Raw genomic sequence first — 19496 nt, 5'->3', positions numbered from 1 at the left:
ACTGCCTCCAACCCCAGCCCCACCCCCACCCTCCCTACATGGGTTCCCGGGGGTGGAGGAGTTAAAGGCCTCCACATGGCGATAGACATCTAAGGTCTATTCAACCTGACAGCTGCACACCATTCATTGTTGGACATCTAACATTCTATTTAGGGCCGGGTGCAAAATGCTCCCCAAACCAACCTCGGTCACATACTGAAATAGTTGACGTTGTGTTGCTGCCGGTTATCGTCTGCTTCAAACAATATCCCTCGATAGGTATATCCTGTCTGGACTAAACTGCAAAGAGTGCACTTGAATGGACATTGGGCCACGCCTCTGCTCTAAATAGTGCAATGTTAGAGATGTTAAGCCATGAAGGCATTCAAAGCCTTTACACAAACGGATATCGCTATACTGACTCGAGGCTGTGCTGTAGTTGGAACAGGGAGCAGTTTAGCTCTGATGCTATTGAATTCATCTCTTGTGTCACCACTTATTCTAAGAGAGAGGATGTACTATATATTCACTTTAAAAAATACAAAATGTGGCCACTTGGTTTGAGTGGGAAATGTTTCCTAATCGGAGCAGATACTCATCCTCTGCCTGCCTGTATTCTAATGAGTCACCAGAGGTGATGTGGCGAGGGGTCCTTTATGCTGAGTAAACAGCCCTTGAAGAGAAGCAGCCAGCTCCGGACGTGACCTTGGTTACACTAAGTCCAAGGAACGGCCAAGGTCCAGGCCGGAGCAGAGCTGTTTAACACAATTATGCTGACACATCATCCACTCTCTTGGCTCCTTCTTTACACCGCTCTTATTTTCCTAAGTGGCAGTATCTTATCTGCACGCGATAAATCTGCTGTATTTTTGCCTTGTTGGAGCGGGGGAGAGTGTTAAACGGATGGTCGATCACACCGTTTTAATATGTTCGTACTGTTTTCATTTAGAAATGGTCTGCTTCAGCCACTCTGGATGTGGCAGTGCGGTGTCCGACTGCATTAAGACCGTGATGTAACCGACGTTTGGTCTAACTTTTTGTAGAAAAGGCAAAAAGAACAAAACAACTGCTTGCTTATGTAAACCTAAAGAATGGGAGATGCGAAGGTCCGTTTAAATTGAGGGCTGAATCAAAAATAGGTTATGGCAATCGTACGCCTGGGAGTCTGCCCCTCCTATCAATGCATTTGTACACACATCTGCCCGGTCAGAACTCCTCCACAGTAACTGGGGAGACCCGATCTGTTGCCATAGCAATGAAACGATGTCTTGTAACGGTTGGCCTCAGTATCCGAGTGATACTTTGGATGAGGCGAAAACTTTCCTTGATCCGCCCAAGGGTCAAAAACAATTTGGATAAAAGCATATTTTGGCATTAGTCAATGTGCTTGTTTCCGATCATTTGTTATCCAGCTATGGCTTGATCCATCGGAGCATGAAATATTAAGGGCGGGGCAAGTTGACCGGATCAGGAACTTATTGATCCTGCTTTCGTGCCACTTGGATTAAAAAGAGTCGTAGGTGAGCTTCTCAAATCAATCTCTTTGCTCAAGATGCCAGCGCTTAGCAATCAAACCCACGCACACACACTTGGACTCACACACACACATACACATACACAGGCGCACTTACGCATGCCCGTATGCAGGCACACACACACACACACACACACACACACACACACACACACACACACACACACACACAACGCTTAAATGCTTTTTCAAAACCGTTGTTGTCTTGATACTTTTTTTGCTTTTGCGTTCTTGAATCTATGTCATTGTTTACCCATTAGGCACAAATGTTAGCACATTTGAAACCTTTCCCTATTTCATAAACATTTCTGTTCAGACTATCTTTACAGATTGACTACATTCAGTTTTAGGCCCATCCTTCAGAGATCTATTTCATTGACAACACCAACTCCAAACAAGACGCTATTGAATGATAGTTTACGTTTTCCAGAGACCTCACTGTACTGTCTATGATCCGTGACAGCTTGCAGAACACTGCTGCTTGACCGTACCCAGTCCTCCTCAGGTCATCTGTAAAGACATTGATTCAAACAATAGCCACCATCTTGATGGCTTATTTTTTGTGCATCTGAAAGTATTCACTCCAAATAGTTCAAAAAGTATCTTAAAAACCAAGCATAGTTCCTTGGTTTGAAGGGAGAAATGTAAAATAGATATTGATGTAAGCCTATGTGTTGAATAACAAATCCCACTGACTGTGTGCATAGACCTAAACATACAGTAGCCATAGTGGGGTGCCCTGTCGACCTGAATGATCGGAATGCTAAGTTGTCAGTGACTCCCACCAACAAAGGTCAGGGAGTCAATTTCACATATGTCGTTTTCTAGCTTGTAAGCAACTGGATATCTACTGATCCCACTGGGAGGCCAGTACACCAAGGTGTTAATTGTTGTTGTTGAAGCTGCAGACTACCAGATACCCGTGGATTTCGCCGTTGTATATTCGTTTGATTTCTAGGGAAGTGCAACTTCTAAAGATGTAGGCATCCGTCTGTTTCAGCAGTGGCATTGGCGGTCATTCCGGATCTGTCCACTAGGTGGTGCTCATGTACACACAACTAAACTGGGGGCAATCCTGTAACAAACAATGCGACAAAAGCGGATAAGCAAATAAAGATTTAAGTTAATGATCCGTTTGTTGTCATTTGTTTCACTTTTCTTAACATAGACGGAAACCTGTAACGTTAGCCTAATTGTGCCATGAGCACAAACGGCTGGGTAAAGATGGCGTCCATTAAGTTGAGTTCATACAGTTCGTACAAGAATTGTCTAAATGGAAACGAATTCGTCCATCACCACATTGTACACCAGAATTGCTGAGTCTTTCACAAACATGACTGTTTACAGGACTAAACGGAATATCTCACCCAACTCTAGTGTTGAACGTTTCTCACCCACTTTGACAATGCCAGATGCGAGCTATTTGTCCATCAATCCGTCCCTGCAAACAAAGCCTTCTGCCTAGTTGAAGTTTATCCTACTTTCTCCTCCTCCAAAGTTATAAACATCAGAGCAGCCACCTCTCAAAAATGACAAGCTTCCCACACTCTCAAGCCACACTTCTATGTATTTCGCACTCAAATTACACTACATTTTTTTGTGTCCATCTTTTTGATGGATACATCAGAAATATTTCATCTTTTTTGATGAATACAGGCCACTTAAATAGTAGTTTTGGCTCAATTAATTTGTCCCAATGATGCAACATCAATGTGTGTTGAACTTGAATAAATCTCCATCATTGATTGAGCCCTTGGAAATAAGGATGTGATTGAAGAGGGAATTAATATTATTCTGTCGGAGCAGAAGGTCTTTTAATGTCTCTAACAAAATTTGATGTGTTATATTTTCCCTAAAATTGTCCGCATAGGTTAATTTTCATTTTAGGGTGAAATAATATTATTTTTAGGCTTATATCTTTTATGAGCGATCTTGGGCTATTCGGTCGATGTGATTGGCTGGGGTTTTCGAGCGATCTGATTGGATGGTTTTTTTGAGGATTGGACCGGCTGGGGCTTTCGAGCTATTAGAGTGGTCTTCAAGCATCCGACAGGCTGGGTTTTTCGAGCAATCTGATTGGCTGGGGTTCTTGAGCTATCGTACTGGCTGGGGGTTTCGAGCAATCGGAGTGTCTGTGGTCTTCGACCAATCGGACTGGCTTGTATTTTCGACCGAGCTGATTGGCTTGGGTCTTCAACTATTGGACACCAGTAGAGAAGACAGTGAAGGAGACAACAAAGCAGTTTTTGAAGGAAACAGTGGAGAAGACAGTTTAGAAAAGAGTGGAGGAGGCAGTGGAGAAGACAGTGGAGGACACTACAGAGAAAACAGTGAAGGACGTAGTGGAAAAAACTGCGGAGGAGTCAGTGAAGGAAACCGAAAGACATTAGTGGAGCAGCCGCCTATATCATGGCCTTTATGCACTTTTAACAGTGAGTGGTCAACAAAGTGGCCATCACACACACACACACACACACACACACACACTCTCTCACACACACACACACACACACACACACACACACACACACACACACACACACACACACACACACACACACACACACACACACACACACCGGACAAACACACACGCACACGCACACACTTGCTGAAAAATATGCTGAGTTCAATCATTCTTTAACCCCATGCCCTAATAATAGGACCCCCTGTTCTTTAAGACTACACTGAGGTTGAAGTTCATATCCATTTGTATTCATTGCAAATAATACAAAATAGTAAATAGTATAAAAACTACTATTTAGTTTATTTTGAACAAACACATTTGTAATAATCAATTATGAGCAAGATGTAAAATTGCTCGAAACCGTTTTTTGATTTGCAATAATAAAAGTGTGGGTTGAAAGGCTGCATGTTTTGCGAAGTTCAGGGTCGTCCCACCCCAACCCACGTTATCTCACTCCAAACTTTTCTTTTAACTTGGCTAAGGGTCTATGCAGAGGCCATTTAAATGGTTCATAAGCCTACGTATTAAAAATATTGTTTTTAACTTTCAGTATAATAATCTTGATGTGCATGGGGTAACAAGAATTAACATAGAGGTATCAATCCGCCTTTTTAGAGTTAGCACAAGGTGTTGCAGGCAGTTGCAGAGGACTGAAAAAGAGATAGCAACTGGTTTCCAGAATTAGAGTTGAGCATTTCTATGTCGATTATTTTGTGAAATGTTATACTCAACAATTAGTAAGATGCTTCCCCTGCCAACAGGGGAAAAAAGGATGTTCAGGAAACTGCTGATGTAATTAGTAGGCACATAATAATGGGGATGTCAAAATAAGCAATCAAGATGGTGGCTAATGGAATCAATGTCTTTACAAAGGATCCTGACCAGGACTTGTTGGCCTATGAGGAGACCAGAGGACCCGGTACAGTCAAGCAGCAGTAGCAGTGTTCTGCACGCTGTCACGGATCATAGACAGTGAGGCCTCTGGAAGCCAGCTAGGCCATTAGCCCTGAGCTAATAAATCCGGGTCAACCACCATTCCGTGCTCTGCCCATCACTCCAAACCAGATCCAGTTTCACACTCAGCCAATGGTCCGTCGCCGGGAATTTTATGCCTCACTCGGGTTTCAAAACAATGACCCTGTAAAAAACAGATAGATCCACTCACGTAACAGTTACAAATGATGTATAATGTTGTGGACTCTTATTACAATGTCGTGTCCTTTACCATTGGGGAAAGAGAATAAGAAACGAACTTGGACCTGGAACCGGACAAAACTAACTCAATATATAGGCCCATATTGTTTCAATCATTGTGTCATCTCAAAGAAATTCTGCACGTTGCAAAGAAATTGTCCTTGTGCACATATCCGCTATCTATTTCCTCTTCAGAGTGGATATTGGCTCAATCGGAGGGTGAAATTGTTTCTGAGCGTAACACCAAGCTAGGGTTTCACAGCTTGGCCCCGCTAAATGGACAGGTCCATTAGGGCCAAAGAGGAGCGCCATGCAGAGTGCTCTTCAAAGGCTGACGCACACACACACACACACACACACACACGCACGCACGCACGCACGCACACACACACACGCACAGGCGCACACACACACACACACACACACACACACACACACTCTCACACACACACACATGCGTCACACCGCAACAGGATCGCTGTTTCAGCCTAATGTCCTGCTGTACACGAAAAGTGGCACCGAGTGGCCACCTTCTGCTTGAAAGCATTATTTGTTGTGATTTACTGGTTAAAACCAGAACAATTTTATTCAATAATCTCCAACTAATTTGAGATTAAAATGAGGTCGCTGCCAGGTTGTCTGTAAACAGGAGTGTTTCTTTGGTTTTGGGGGCTCAAGTAAAAAATGTACAGGCCCCTTAAAAGACGAATGAATAATGAACTGCTTCAAACGCTCTGTTACACAATTCATTATTGATGCTTTGACATCCAAGATGTATTTTCTGTTGTGTTTGAGTGTTGGATTGTTTGCAGGTCATTAAATCATCTTTCCCTCTTAAGTAATAAACAACACACTTTGTATGGCTTTCAAAATGAGGAGGGAATGGGAATGGAGGGTAACGAATTAACATTCTGTTGAGTAGGACAACATTTCTTGCTTAAAACCACAAAAAACACACATTTACATTCTCTTTTGGTGCATGAGGTATCACCGAATGGAATGATGTCCAAGTAATTAATCATGCTGAGGGAGGAAACACAACATGTATATTGTCCTACGATAGGAATACAGAAACGCACACACACACCAAGCGTTGGGGGGGGTGGGGGGGGCAGTAAATTCCTCACCTGTCCCAGCATCCGCCCTCCCTACCTCTATCATCCCCTCCTTTCCTCCATCCCGCCCTCTACCCCAACCACACACCTCCCACCCCATGTTTTTTCTGACACCCCCCCCCCCCCCCCCCCCCCCCCCCCCAACACACACACACACACCGCCCCACCGCCCCCAGTCTCCCCGTCTCGCCAGCCGCTCGCTGAGGACTGAGAGATGGGAGATGTGTGTTGACGGTGCTATATGGAGTGGAGGTTCAGGGAGCCAGAGCCACACCGGACTCACTCCACACTGGGCTGGACCGGCCGCACGCACCCCGAGGTGCACTCTGCGGCTTCCTCTGCCCGGACTTTCTTCTCTTACAGATGGTGAGTCACTTTCCCTTTCTCTCTGATACACACACACACACACACACACACACACACACACACACACACACACACACACACACACACACACACACACACACACACACGCACGCACACAAATACAAGTACTCGATCCTGACAGCCTTCTTCAGTAAGGACAGCTTCTAAAAATGTCCTGAGCTAAACTAACTGACCCCGCTGTAACCATCAGGGCATTGTAAGCTGTGGGGGTGCCCAACTCGCGGGGCAATAGAGGGGTAGAGGGTTGGCCGATGGGAGATAAATGTAAACATAAGGGTTTTTTCAGTGGCACTGTGCAGAATGTACATATCAGAGAAGTTTGATTCATTCAATTGTGTGATGATATATTCGCATTTTGGAGACCACTGAAATCCCTTCAATGATCTGGAAAATTAACCAATTTTCCACTACCTTTTCTTTATTTAATTTGCTGAAATTGTTATCAGTTCTTCCACTGGCTGCCTCAAACCAAAAACAAAGTATTCAGGGAAGAAAGTGCTATTCCTTTCTTAGGCAGAATTACAGCTGGTTATAGGGGCACAGTGCGGCAGTGAAGGTCATGTTCTTGTCATGTTGTTTGTTCAAAACCCAGGATGGATCACCCTGCTTCATCTCAGAGAGTCCCAGACAGTAGGGGAGAAAGAATAAAGAGAGAGACAAGGGTGAGAGGGCAGCATGTACGACAAAGAACCGCAGCTGCCGTTTCGTCTCCTGAAAAGGCAGGTGAAAATGACGTAATGACATCTGGGCTCAGGTAACTTGAACACCGATAGCTTTGAAAACCAATCCAGAGCTTGAGATGTGTGCAACAACTTTAATTCCACTCATTCTGATGGGCTTCTTGAAAATGTTTCATGTGTGTGTGTTTCTGTGTTTCTGTTGTTTCTGTTGTTCCACATTATGATTTGAACCAAGTCCAGACAACGAATGGAGAGTAATTGACACTGTGGTTGCCTTGGATGGTAAACATCAAAGTGAGGAGACACAACGCATGTGTGAGCGTGGGAATGTGCCCGGGTTTTCATCGCATGCTGTTGGTCGCTATAAAGTAAACGTCATCTTTGCCCTCATCGACGTGGATAGATGGATGGAGGAGGGGGGGGGGGGGGGGGGGGGGGGGGGGGGGGGCATTGGCAGCGACACATCGTGATACCGAAGTGTCTCACGATGTACATTGATGGATACACGGATACACTGATGTCACACCAGCAGTTTATACTCTGAAAGACGAGCCCTTGCTTGTCCCGAGGCTTGAGAAGCTGAATACAAACGGGTGGGGGGGTAGGGTAGTGTTGTAATCTAAAAAAGAAAGCTGATAGCGTCATATTCAGGTTTGTACCCTACACCAACCCCCCCCCTATTCAAACGTGTTTGAGCGTTAACTAGTGCAGATGTTCAATAGTGAGGAGTCCTTTTATAAAGAGCTCTTTGGAAGCTACGAGACCCCATGGATGAAAAATGAATATTTATCCTTAAATAGTTCCTGCACAATTACTTTGAAATGCATCAAAGTGGCACCGTGTTCGATGTAGAGCCTTAATCATTGTCATATTAACACTTGTAGCCTACATAGGTCTCACCTCCCACCTCACTGTGACGATCGTCATGACTGCTCTTCCAGTCCAGCCCCGTCGAGGAGAATCTTGTGAAGACGCAGAGCTTAGCTCATTAGTGAGCACCGAGGCAAACCCTTTTGTTCACAGTGGCTAAGTTCAGTGTCTGACATGAAAAGAATGAGTTCCGGCGTTCCGGCACATTACCCCTCTGACCCCACCCTTCTAGGTAGAAGAGGAAGAAGAAATAGAAGACGAGAAAGAGGAGAAGGTGCATGAAGGGGCAGACCACCTGCTGAATGTATAGGAATGTCTTTTTTTTCCTTCTTGCACGTGCAGACATGTATCTGCATGCAACAAATGTGTGATCACTGTGCCCAGTTGCCCACCATGAATTCAAAATGTTATCGATAAATTAGCCAATATACAGTTCAATGAATTAAGATGTAAAGGGGTGATGACTTATTTATCATTATTCAGAATCATTTATCATATCTGTATTTTGTATTTGCCAAATGAACTGTTCATATGGGTTAGGGCAGAGGTCTTCAACAGGGGGTCCGTGGAGGTACTGCAGGGGGGTCGCGAAAGTTTTGGTTGATTCGACTTTTTTTATATATTCCCCCCATTTTTTCCACAAATTGAAATGTTTTTAAATACACATTAACATGAATCCAACACACTCCACGGTTACATGGACACTTTTGATCCGATTTCTAATAGATCTATTCCTATCATGCGATCCGAATGTAGGCCTACTATATGGCATTTACAAAAGTGGTAAGCGCACATCTGGAGTGGCTGCGACATTTTTATGTATCTGATTTTAATTAAAGCCTAGCATGAGAGAGCTTTTCTCTGCCTGCTCCTTCAATTACGAAGAAGGACAGCACAGCGTCGTAAGTTTCTCGTCCGGTCTTTATATCTACCCCCTCCTCCGCCGGCGCAAAAAATACGTATGGATAAGAGTGCGCAGCCAAGACTGTTGGGAGAGAGAGAGAGAGAGAGGGAGAGAGAGTGCTGTTATGTAAGGGATAGAACGCCGGTCCTTATCTGGAAAATAAGTGATAAGCAGAGAAATAGTCTGCCAAAGACGTTGACGTCGCTTAGCAACCAGACACGCTGGGGTTGATAAATTACCGGACTACTCCCGGAGTATTAAGAAAGAGACTAACAAACATCCCTTATTTTCGTTTTTTTTGCAATTGACAGACAATGTTGATCTTGGCAGGTATCAGTTTATTATGTTATGTTATGTTATGTTTATGAGTGGCAGTGGCATGGCCACCCTACTCACTGTACGTTGCACATGTTAAAATGAAAACATGAATAGATGAACCTGTGTATTATTTGAATATCTTAGTATTGAATGCAAAATAACAAGGTACATAGCACTATGGGACCAGTTTAACACAATTTTATACAATATATAAGTAGGGGGTCCCCGCTCCATCTCTCCATCAGTTTGGGGGTCCTTGGCCTGGAAAACGTTGAAGACCCCTGGGTTAGGGTTTATGTACTCCTGTGCCTACTGTACTGGAATCAGTGTGACCATGAAACTGGCTCAGTCCAGCAGGGACAGCAGTGAGACCCGATTTCTGGACCAATGCCGTTGTTCATAACATCATCACCAAAGACGTCATTTAAAATTATAAAAAAAAGTTAAAAGTTAAAAGCTCTGATTGAACTGTCATAAACCACAATGCTTTACAACCGCACTGCTGAATATATTATTCTTTGACTCTGGATGCATTGCAAATGGGATGGTGTGGTCTCTGCAGTATTTGTTATTTATCCTGTGGTTGTGTATGTCAATCTGTCTGCCTCTTTCTTTTTCCCAAATGGGTCCTCTCTCATATAGCTATAAAAAAATTTGAGATTAAAATCCCTGCACATGTATTGTGTATTACAAGTGTGAACCATCTGTAAACCAGAATCTGATTAAGATTAGGGAAACAGTTTACATCCACGTATTCAGAATACAACACCTTCTCGTTAAGTCCCCTTATTAGATGTATTTAAACGTAGGGCCTTTGGTCTCTGATTTCTGGCAATATTCTTCCTTTAAGAATAGCATATGAGTGCATTTATCATTATTAATAATACAATTACCATTATTATATCATCGCAAATTTTAGAAGAATCAGGGGATAGTATTAAAGAAATAGAACACTGTCATGTATTCCAATATTGAATTAATAAGTGGTCTCTGCAAAGCAGACTGGGTCTTGCTTTGCTTCCTTATTGCTCATCATTACGGATAGGTAAATGTAAACAGCATTCAATACAGTAAGCAAATCTGTCGGGCTTATGGTTTAAACTAATTACATTTCAGAATACATGACTCTGCAAATGCTGTTTCGATTAGCTTGGGGGCCCTCAATGACATCATATCCTGCTTACCAAAGCACATGCACTTTGGATATAAAATTGCAAACATCTTTCTCAAATTAATGGCCTAGGTAAGGTAATACTGAATTCAGCTTCCAGCAGCAGATGGCGTTGAAAAAAAAAGAAGAAAACTCACTTTCCATTGATCTTGTGCAGAGAAGCCTAATCCAGTTTGGGAAGAGGACACATACTCACTCTTGAGGGCCACCTGGTGGCTCCAAAACTCAACTCAAAAGGTTAACAAGGGAACCTTTACTATACGGTAAATTTTATCGTATAACTATCGTCCAAACATGAAAAAGCTATTCATATGAACGTAAATATTAATAAATGTGACGAAATAAAATCTGTCAATAAATATATGTAATAAAACCCAGAGGAATAGCTTGACCAAAACAAAAATGCCTGTCGTTCTCCATCCACCACCGCCTCACTAATAACTCATTGTCTGGCACGACATCGGCCAGCGGGCAGCGGTGGTGGCGGCGTCGGTCGATCCCGACCCGTCTCCGGCGGCTGCATAGCGTCCGTCCGGCGCCCCGGCGCAGTGTCCGGCGTCGTCCATCGCCATCGCCCCGGGGCAGTGGTGCCTCACGTGCACCGCCAGAGTGGCCTTGCGAGAGAAGCCCCGGCCGCAGGCGCCACAGGTGACCTGCAGGCCGCTCGCCTGCGGGCACTTGTGGACCTTCAGCGCCTGCTTGAAGTTAAACCTCTTCCCGCACACGGTGCAGCCGTAGGGCTTGTACGCGCTGTGCACCTGCACGTGCTTGGTGAGGTTGCACTTGTTGACGAAGCTCTTGCCGCAGACGGTACAGCCGTGGGGCCTCTCGCCCGTGTGGCCCTTCATGTGGGCCGTCAGCGCGCCGCTCTGGCTGAAGCGGTTGCCGCACTGGGGGCAGGCGAAAGGCTTCTCCCCCGTGTGCACCCTCATGTGGATGACGAGCTTGGAGTTGCGGGCGTGGCCTTTGTTGCACACCGGACAAATGTGTCGCCGTGCGGGGGCCGGTTGTGGCCCCTGACCTGGCCGGTAAGGGTTCGGGGGCCCATGCTGCTGCTGCTGCTGCTGCTGCTGTACTGCGGAGGCGAAGGCCGGTGGAGGCTCAGCCCATCGCCTCTCCGACTGGCTCCTGTAAGGCGACGAGCGTCGCTCCGGGTTATTCTCGGAGAGTAAACTCCAAAACAAACGGTCGGCTTCCTCGATTTCCTCCGCGGGATTTCTTTGGATGTCTTCCGGTCCGCTGAAGCCATCCTGCGGTTCTTCCTTAATGAAACTAAGGTTGATTTCTTTCGGGCTTTGGATTAATTGTTTGAGATCTTCTTTGGTGCTTTGGAAGTCGGTCCCCACGTGCCTTGGGGTGACTTCCTCTGGTTCGTCTTTAGGGGGCAGGGAATCAGGCCCCACCTGGTTTGGTCCACTGAGGTTCTGTGAGGTTCGCTCCTGTTGCTGCTCTGGGAAAACCACTGCCTCATCTCCTGAAAAGGACTCCTCGCAGCCTGGAAGGAAGAATGAAACATAATAAGACAAACTTCTTTGAAACTTGTGATGTTTTACACCCATCCACGCCACCACAGAGAATTATAACTTTGCCCTCAACCAACATGTAATTACTTGCTTCCTCTAGTGACCACTTGGGGGTGACATAATTATGCGTAAACATTTGCACCTGAGCAAAAGTATTCAGCTGCCTCTGGATGGACAGGTGGTTATGGTTAGTATAACGTTAGAGATGGCTATGTAACAATTATCCGCCAAAGACGAAGTTCATAGTGTGGAAGTTCATAGTGTGAATAGTGGGGAATAGCCCCTGAGACCGAAGGAGCCTGAGGTGTATATTTATTGTTTTAGTATATACTACCCGTCACGTGAACACTCCAAAAAATGTATATCGAAGTATTTGAAAGTAGGATAATTCAGTAAACACACGATTTGATATGGTTATGTTAGGTGTTTATGTTTGGTTAACAGTCTATCAAACCATAAGTATCTAACACTTTCTAGGATTCGTATCTATACCACTGCACTGATGCATCCTATCGGATCTTATGGATCCGATGCAATTATAACGAAGTATCGGGCCATCATATTGATATCCAAAATCCTATACAATTTTCATGGCACTTGGATGTATGAAGATAATAACTCAAAAGAAAAAAGAGTGAGTTTCTAGACTATAACTGATACTACAATTATTATTATTTATTATTCAAGTCACAGTTGGTTTACAGCTACACAATATAACAGGTAGGCCTACACACACGGCCAATAGATGTCGCTCAAAATCTCTAACTTGCAATGGAATAATATCCCCTAATATAAACCAAGGGCTGAGAAATAGCTTATACAGCAACTAAATACATCACAACAATGGTTCAATTGTTACATTCATTAAATATTTCCCAGAGAAGGTAAACGATCGCTATCATGTGTTATTCATTGGTTATGCAGTCCATGCCAGGGCTCAGTGGTCCGCTTGGCCAGGGGGCTCACAGAGAGCCGCACGGACGTCCGTTGTAGGGACGATTTAGGCACTTCCGAAATGACCAAACTCGTGTGTTTACAACATAAATAAGAATCCTGACCGTGCTAAACACGCAGATAAATCGAAACAGGTGAAAGAACATGTCTTTGAGAATATACGCACCAGCGTTGTGTAAATACCCCACTGGGTCCAAAACTCTGTCCAGCAGCTTGCCTTTGCGATCGTTTTCTTCTTTTAAACGAACGATTTCATTGTCATATTCAGTTATCGTTTTCTGAAATTCCACGAATAATGTTTCAATAGCTGTAGTAAGCATCTGGTTTACCAGAGCTCTCATTTCATGTAGTTTAGACATCGTAAATATTATCTGTCCTGCTTCCTCGCCTGCCCATGGTACTTCCGGCGATACCTTCAAATTAAAAGCCCCCTCATGCCTTCCCTGCTCCAAGGCAAATACAGTTCAGGCATTGTGATGTTAAAAAGCTGATGGAGGCTATGAATTTATGTTAAATCATATATTTTTACAAGACTTCTGTCTTCAGACCATACCTAGATGTCGATAATAATTAAATATGGCAGACTAATTAATTAAAATTCGTTTATTTTAAGGTTTATGTGCCAATACGATATTATATCAGTTAAATAAACCAGTCATATGCATCGAAAGTGTAATAACCCTTGTTATAAATGTGGGAGTAGCCCACAGGGAGTAGCCCATAGTCTTTACAGGCTATAGTCCTATTGTGAAAGAGACAGTTGTTTTATACTTCTTGAGGCAGAATGAAACAGCGTTGTTTTTTGTTGTTTTTACCCCTTAGCAAAGTCCTTATTTACTTTCTATGCTAATTAAATGGACCGGAAGTTATTATTCAGCTATTCTCGCTGACTTGTCGGTCCCCAGCGGTCTGACGACGAGTGCGTGTTAAGAAATCTAGGAAGTAACTTTTTTGCGCTCCGAAAGGATTTTACTGTAATTCATAGTTGTACGCTTCGAATGGGACCATATACATGTAGTTTCCCTTAGTTTTGTTTAGCCAGGTTTTTCAGACAGCGCAGGTGTCTTTCTATTATTTTTTTTCCCTTCAAGGTGTGCAAGCGACAGCGCCAGAGGTGCGGTGATTCCTGTTTCTGTCAGGAATGTTTTAACTCAAAAATGAAATGAACACTCTTCTCTCGAAAGTAAGGATTTTTTTCTTCTGTTCTCATTTGTGGCATGTTTATAAAACAAAGCATTTGACATCGTTTTATTTTTTTTCATGCGTTTCATTTTGACACGTTTTAATCGTTCCTTCGTGGAGTCGTTACCGTCTGCGTTTATTCGCATGTATTTTCTAGTTGGTTACCGCACCTATACTCTTCTAATGTCACGTTGCACGTTCATTTCACACTCAGACACGTTTCAGAATCGACATTTTCCAAAAGACAAAGCAGTTCCCAAAAATATGAGTCTATTCTTAAGCGTTTCAGTGTATTCGGGTTTCTTTTTCTCTTCAGGATGAGCAGTTTGCAGGGCGCGCAGACGAGCGGTCCCGGTGACCATCCGTCCCACGTCATCCAGATCTACCCTAGGCTGAAACAAGTCACCGCGCAATGCCTTACCCTGCAGGTCACCGCCGCCCAAACCACTGCCGCGGTCATACAACACGCAGTGGCCACCCTGGGCATTGACACGCAACGCTCTTACAGCCTTCTGGAGCTGAAGGAGAGCGACGGGGAAGAGACGGTCCTCGAGGATGGGGAACACCCCGTGAACAGGTACTTTCTGTGGCCCCCGGAGACCCACAGATGGCATCCCAAGAGCAAAGGCTACTACTTCATCCTGCAGCCTCTGCTCCAAGAGGGGGAGGCCTGGCTGGAGGAGCTGGTGGAGGACTACGATGACCTTTGCCGGCTCCCGGAGCTGAGCGAGGACGCCCTGCTGCAGACCCTGCGCAAGCGCTTCTACAAGAAGAAGATCTACACCTACGCCAGCAGCATCCTGGTGGCCGTCAACCCCTTCAAGTTCCTGCCCTGCTACTACAACCCCAAGTACGTCATGATGTACGAGAACCAGCCGCTGGGCAAGCTGAGCCCGCACATCTTCGCCGTGGCCAACGTGGCCTACCACGCCATGCTGAACCGGCGGCTGGACCAGTGCATCGTCATCTCCGGGGAGAGCGGCTCGGGCAAGACGGAGAGCAGCAGCTACCTGGTCCACTGCCTGACGGCGCTAAGCCAGAAGCGCTACGCCAGCGGTGTGGTGCGTACGCTGCTGGGCGCCGGGCCTGTGCTGGAGGTACGTCCCCCCCCCCCACACACACACACACACACACACACACACACACACACACACACACACACACACACACACACACACACACACACACACACACACACACACACACACACACCTCCTCGTCACCCCCATCTGTCACCACCAGGCCGACTACTGCTGTCACACAGCTCACAGCTGACACACACCCTCAGCCTGTCAGTGTTCATTGTGCCTAGTGACACCGGCCTTGTGGGGATCTGCCCGAGTGGATGAGAGCAGACAGACGGAGGTCAGCCGCTTTGTTTATAGTGGACGGGCGTTGAATGCATCCCCCCCATCCTGTTTTTAAAACATCAGACAGCTGAAACTGATTCCTTATATGGCCCTGACGTAAATGTATCTCTTGTTACATCAATGATCTGATGAACAATTGACATCAATGGTTAGATTACCTTCTAACCAAATTATCATTTTATTACATTTTTAGCCCTGGTCGTATATTTTGTCAGTAGGGAGTGGATTTAAAGTTCTGGAGTTTCTATAAATGATTGTCATTTGATTTACATGAAATACAGATAGTAACTGCTAGTTATTTGGGAAGCCATGTTGTCTATTAACTAGAGTTTCTCTCAACCTATTTTAGACCTGGTGATCTTGTTGTACCTCATTGTGGTCTTGAGGTATGTCTAAGGCTTGTGAGGGCTTATTGAACATACTGTATATCCGCTCGCATGCATTCGTGAGCAGATTTGTCGTGGTTGTTGCTCGACGCGGGACCAAATGTGTGTTCAGGACAGAGGTTGCACACAGAATGACAGATGGACAACACATGTGTGATCTCAGCAGGCGCCGGGCCATACAATGTAACTCAACACAGACAGAGAACAGGGAGGAACCTTTTAGCTTTACGTTCTTTCACGTGAAACTGTGCTTCAAAGGATTCCAGTTTTCGATTGGATTTATATCATAGGCTCCTAAGGATTCAATTAAATTCAATTTTATTTGTATAGCCCTTAAACACCATTACAGTGTCAAAGGGCTTAACAGGCCAAATATTTATGGCAAGGATGAAACTAAAAGGACCAAGATACATCCTACTGAACTTGACTATTGTTTCCAGTGTAGGGCCATGTTTCAGTTCCACACGTTGACGTGACAGTAGAGCCTTTGTGGTTCTGTTCCTGTTCTCTGGTACTTGGAAATACCAGACTATTTAATATCTCAGTAAATAATGTATTTCTTTTTAGCATTCCAGTCTCCATGCAAAACGGTTGTGTTGATAAACACTTCCAAACACTTCCCTCTCACACAAGTGTCATGCTCAGGCTTCACTCGTGGTCTCAATGAAATACCTTACCATATCGGTAGTAGTTCAAACACCAATGCTAATTATTTGTTAACATTGCATTACATGCTAGACGTTTCCTGAAACCTGAACAGCATGGCGGCTCTATGAGTGGCTAAGCTTACATACAATGAAGTTCGACCCACTTTGTTTCCCGTCACACACACCCATCCCGCCATTTATAGAGGCTCCGCTTCAGATTTTGTCTCTGAACAGGCCCAACAGGTTTCTAGGAAATAACGAATGGATCCTTTTCCTAGGTATCCATATTGTTCCTTGTTTTGAATGGAGGACATAGTTTTACTGATGATAATGACTCAGATGTCTCTCTAAAAAAACAAGTGTGGGGGTAAAGGTGGTTGACCAAGGATAATACTCAGCCAGCTGTGTGATAAGGATAGGGCAGGTCTAACAAGAGAAAGAAGAAACGGTTGGCACTAAGAAGAAACAGTTCCTTCTTTGGAGGTAGCTTGGCTTTAACACGTGACCTTCATATTTTAAGAATGCTTTTCAAATAATCGATTCCACAAGCGGGCTATTATAACAAGGGCTCAGTCTTCTCCTTCATGATGTAGGCACAGTACATTTGATTGTATGTGTGGGGCAACTGTGCGTGTTTGTTATTATCTGATATTTGATGTGCTTTTTGTGGCGGGATTGTTGTTATATTATAACAATATGTGTGGCATGACGAAACCAGAACAAGAGTTCAAAACTAGGCTGACCCCATCTGACACAAGTTTATAATAGTTTCATTTTTATTGGGGTGGGGGGGTGTTAAACTCGAGAACGAAGTAACGTGTCCATTAGTGACGATTTTGACGCAGAGTCTTGTGCTTCAGTGTGTGGGGAATGTTTTGGGCGTTGGCGTTGTGGGAAAACCAGGTAGAAGGAACGTCTACATGTCACGACAGGACCAGCCAGGTGATCTGGGATCGCTGCGTCTATAAAACCCAAGCTCTCTTCTCTCTTTCATACTCGTGTCTCTTGGGTCTCTTGTGCCTGCCGCTGTGTGCATTAAGGCCTTAACTTCTTCCATCGGAACACGCTTTTCACTTTTCATTTTCTCCTCCAAAACGAATGTCTCTCTTTCGCTGTCCCTCTCGCCCTTCCCGTCCTCTCGGTTCCCTGTGCACAGCGGTGTAAACAACCCCTTGATCCAGGCCATTCTGCAGGAAAAACACTGCTAAGACGTATTCCACACATTGAGTTCACTGTTTACCGAGGTGCGCTGTGGGATGGAACATTCCAGAAACCTGCACCTGTGTAGAAGCAGCCCTCTCCTGTCAGGACAAGAAGAGTCCTTATCGTTACATAGCACATCTTCTCCTCCTCCTCCTCCTCCCTCTACGTCTTTTCCATCCACCCTCGACGCTGACGTAGGCTCAGGTTTGAAAAAGAATGTCTGTGTCCTTTTTTCTTAGACGGTAATGATTTTGGAAGGAGTTGATGCAGCTGATATGACATCCAAGTTCAATCCTTAGCCATGATGTCCCATTCAGTATTTGCCTTCAACTCGTAAAGAGGCTGCATGGGGACACCTGTACCTGGCAGAGAGACCACACTGTTGTTGAGATCTGCTTTTCCCTCCTTTCCCAACCACTTGCATTAACATATTCCCTGGTGAATGCGGTTCTACTGGAATGGATTGTTTTGTTTTTTTGAAAGTCAGTTTATCGCCCAATCGGGCTGAGGCCACTGAGGGCTGAAAAGTACAACCCGATAAAAAGAAGATACTTTGTTAACAAGCTCAGTGCTTGGTGCTTATTGCAGAGTTTATTTTGTATTGTTTGTGTTGTTAAATGGATGCAACACGGCTCTTCTAAAATGCCCCTCAGGCATTCGACTGTAACAGTGGATGTAACAAAACACACATGGAAGAATGCTTAACATTTAACAACAATGTTCAAGGGCAAGCCTACTGGCCCAACACAAGGTCTCCACTATGAAGCCGGAGTATTCGGTATTTGAGAGCAACCAAACAATAAAAGAGTCACAGTAAATGGTTGGTTGATCATTAGCCACGTCTGCCGTGTCCAGTAGGTGACATGTTCGTCAGTGAGTCACAGGAAATGAATGATTGACACATTTCGATTTCAAAGTGTGGGAAAATAATTTCCACAATCCTTTAGCAGTTTTCTATCACCCAATTGAACACATTGTTTAAAAAGTATGCTACCATATACAATCTGACCATGGTTTTCCGAGTCCCGTTTCTCAAACATCTCTCTTTTCGAGGCCTGCTTTTATTTTATTGATGTTAAAGGGGGCCAGGAAGTGTAAGGGATAGATGTGCTGTTTCTACATTGAGAAAGCAACATCTCAACGTACACGTATGAGCGATTCAAAAGCCTTCCCCGTAAGAGCTGGAGAATGTGTTGGAGATAAGAATGTGCATCAAAGCAAGACACTGAAATAATGGCATTAATGGCAAAGGTTGGACTCGGATAATCAACCTCTTAATGATGATGATATTGAAAGTGCTCTCCCTCTTTTTATGTTTAGCGATGTGTGAGAACATATTAAAGCTCACATTTATCGATTATTTATGCTATTTTTTTTTTTAAGGCTTTCGGGAATGCTACGACAGCACAGAACAACAACTCCAGTCGCTTCGGGAAATTCGTCCAGCTCAACTACCTGGAGAGTGGGGTGATCCGAGGGTGAGGCGTGGCCGTGTGTCTTCTGTACTTTATTTATTTACCTCACTGTCTCCATGGTGATGTTGATCTCTTCTGGGCATCTGAGCTTTGTCACTACCCTGTATCGAGGATTTAATTGAAGGGGATAGAAGCCA

General features: G+C 44.5%; 2 protein-coding genes across 4 annotated transcripts in view; one reads left to right on the top strand and one right to left on the bottom strand.

The window, feature by feature from the left end:
* Positions 1-9447: 9447 nt before the first annotated feature.
* On the bottom strand, positions 9448-13496 carry LOC115549312 (zinc finger and SCAN domain-containing protein 21). Its single transcript, XM_030364454.1, has 2 exons — positions 13263-13496; positions 9448-12114 (listed from the first exon to the last, which is right to left on the bottom strand). The coding sequence occupies exons 1-2, from the start codon at positions 13453-13455 to the stop codon at positions 11054-11056; spliced, it is 1254 nt and encodes a 417-aa protein (XP_030220314.1). The 5' UTR covers positions 13456-13496; the 3' UTR covers positions 9448-11053.
* Positions 13497-13895: 399 nt separating this feature from the next.
* LOC115548460 (myosin IXb) overlaps positions 13896-19496 on the top strand; it is a 32601-nt gene continuing 27000 nt past the window's right edge. Inside the window, exons 1-3 of one of the 3 annotated variants that reach the window (XM_030363112.1) lie at positions 13896-14279; positions 14595-15375; positions 19268-19362. In XM_030363112.1, the coding sequence (XP_030218972.1) occupies positions 14596-15375; positions 19268-19362 (875 nt within the window). In that variant the 5' untranslated portion in view covers positions 13896-14279; position 14595. The remainder of the gene's footprint in view (positions 14280-14594; positions 15376-19267; positions 19363-19496) is intronic. The other 2 variants (XM_030363110.1, XM_030363111.1) reach the window with 2 other exon arrangements.

Source organism: Gadus morhua, chromosome 8 (assembly GCF_902167405.1).
Source record: "Gadus morhua chromosome 8, gadMor3.0, whole genome shotgun sequence".
Lineage (NCBI taxonomy): Eukaryota > Metazoa > Chordata > Actinopteri > Gadiformes > Gadidae > Gadus > Gadus morhua.
The sequence above is the reverse complement of the archived record's forward strand: the minus strand, read 5'-3'. Positions and strand labels throughout refer to the sequence as shown.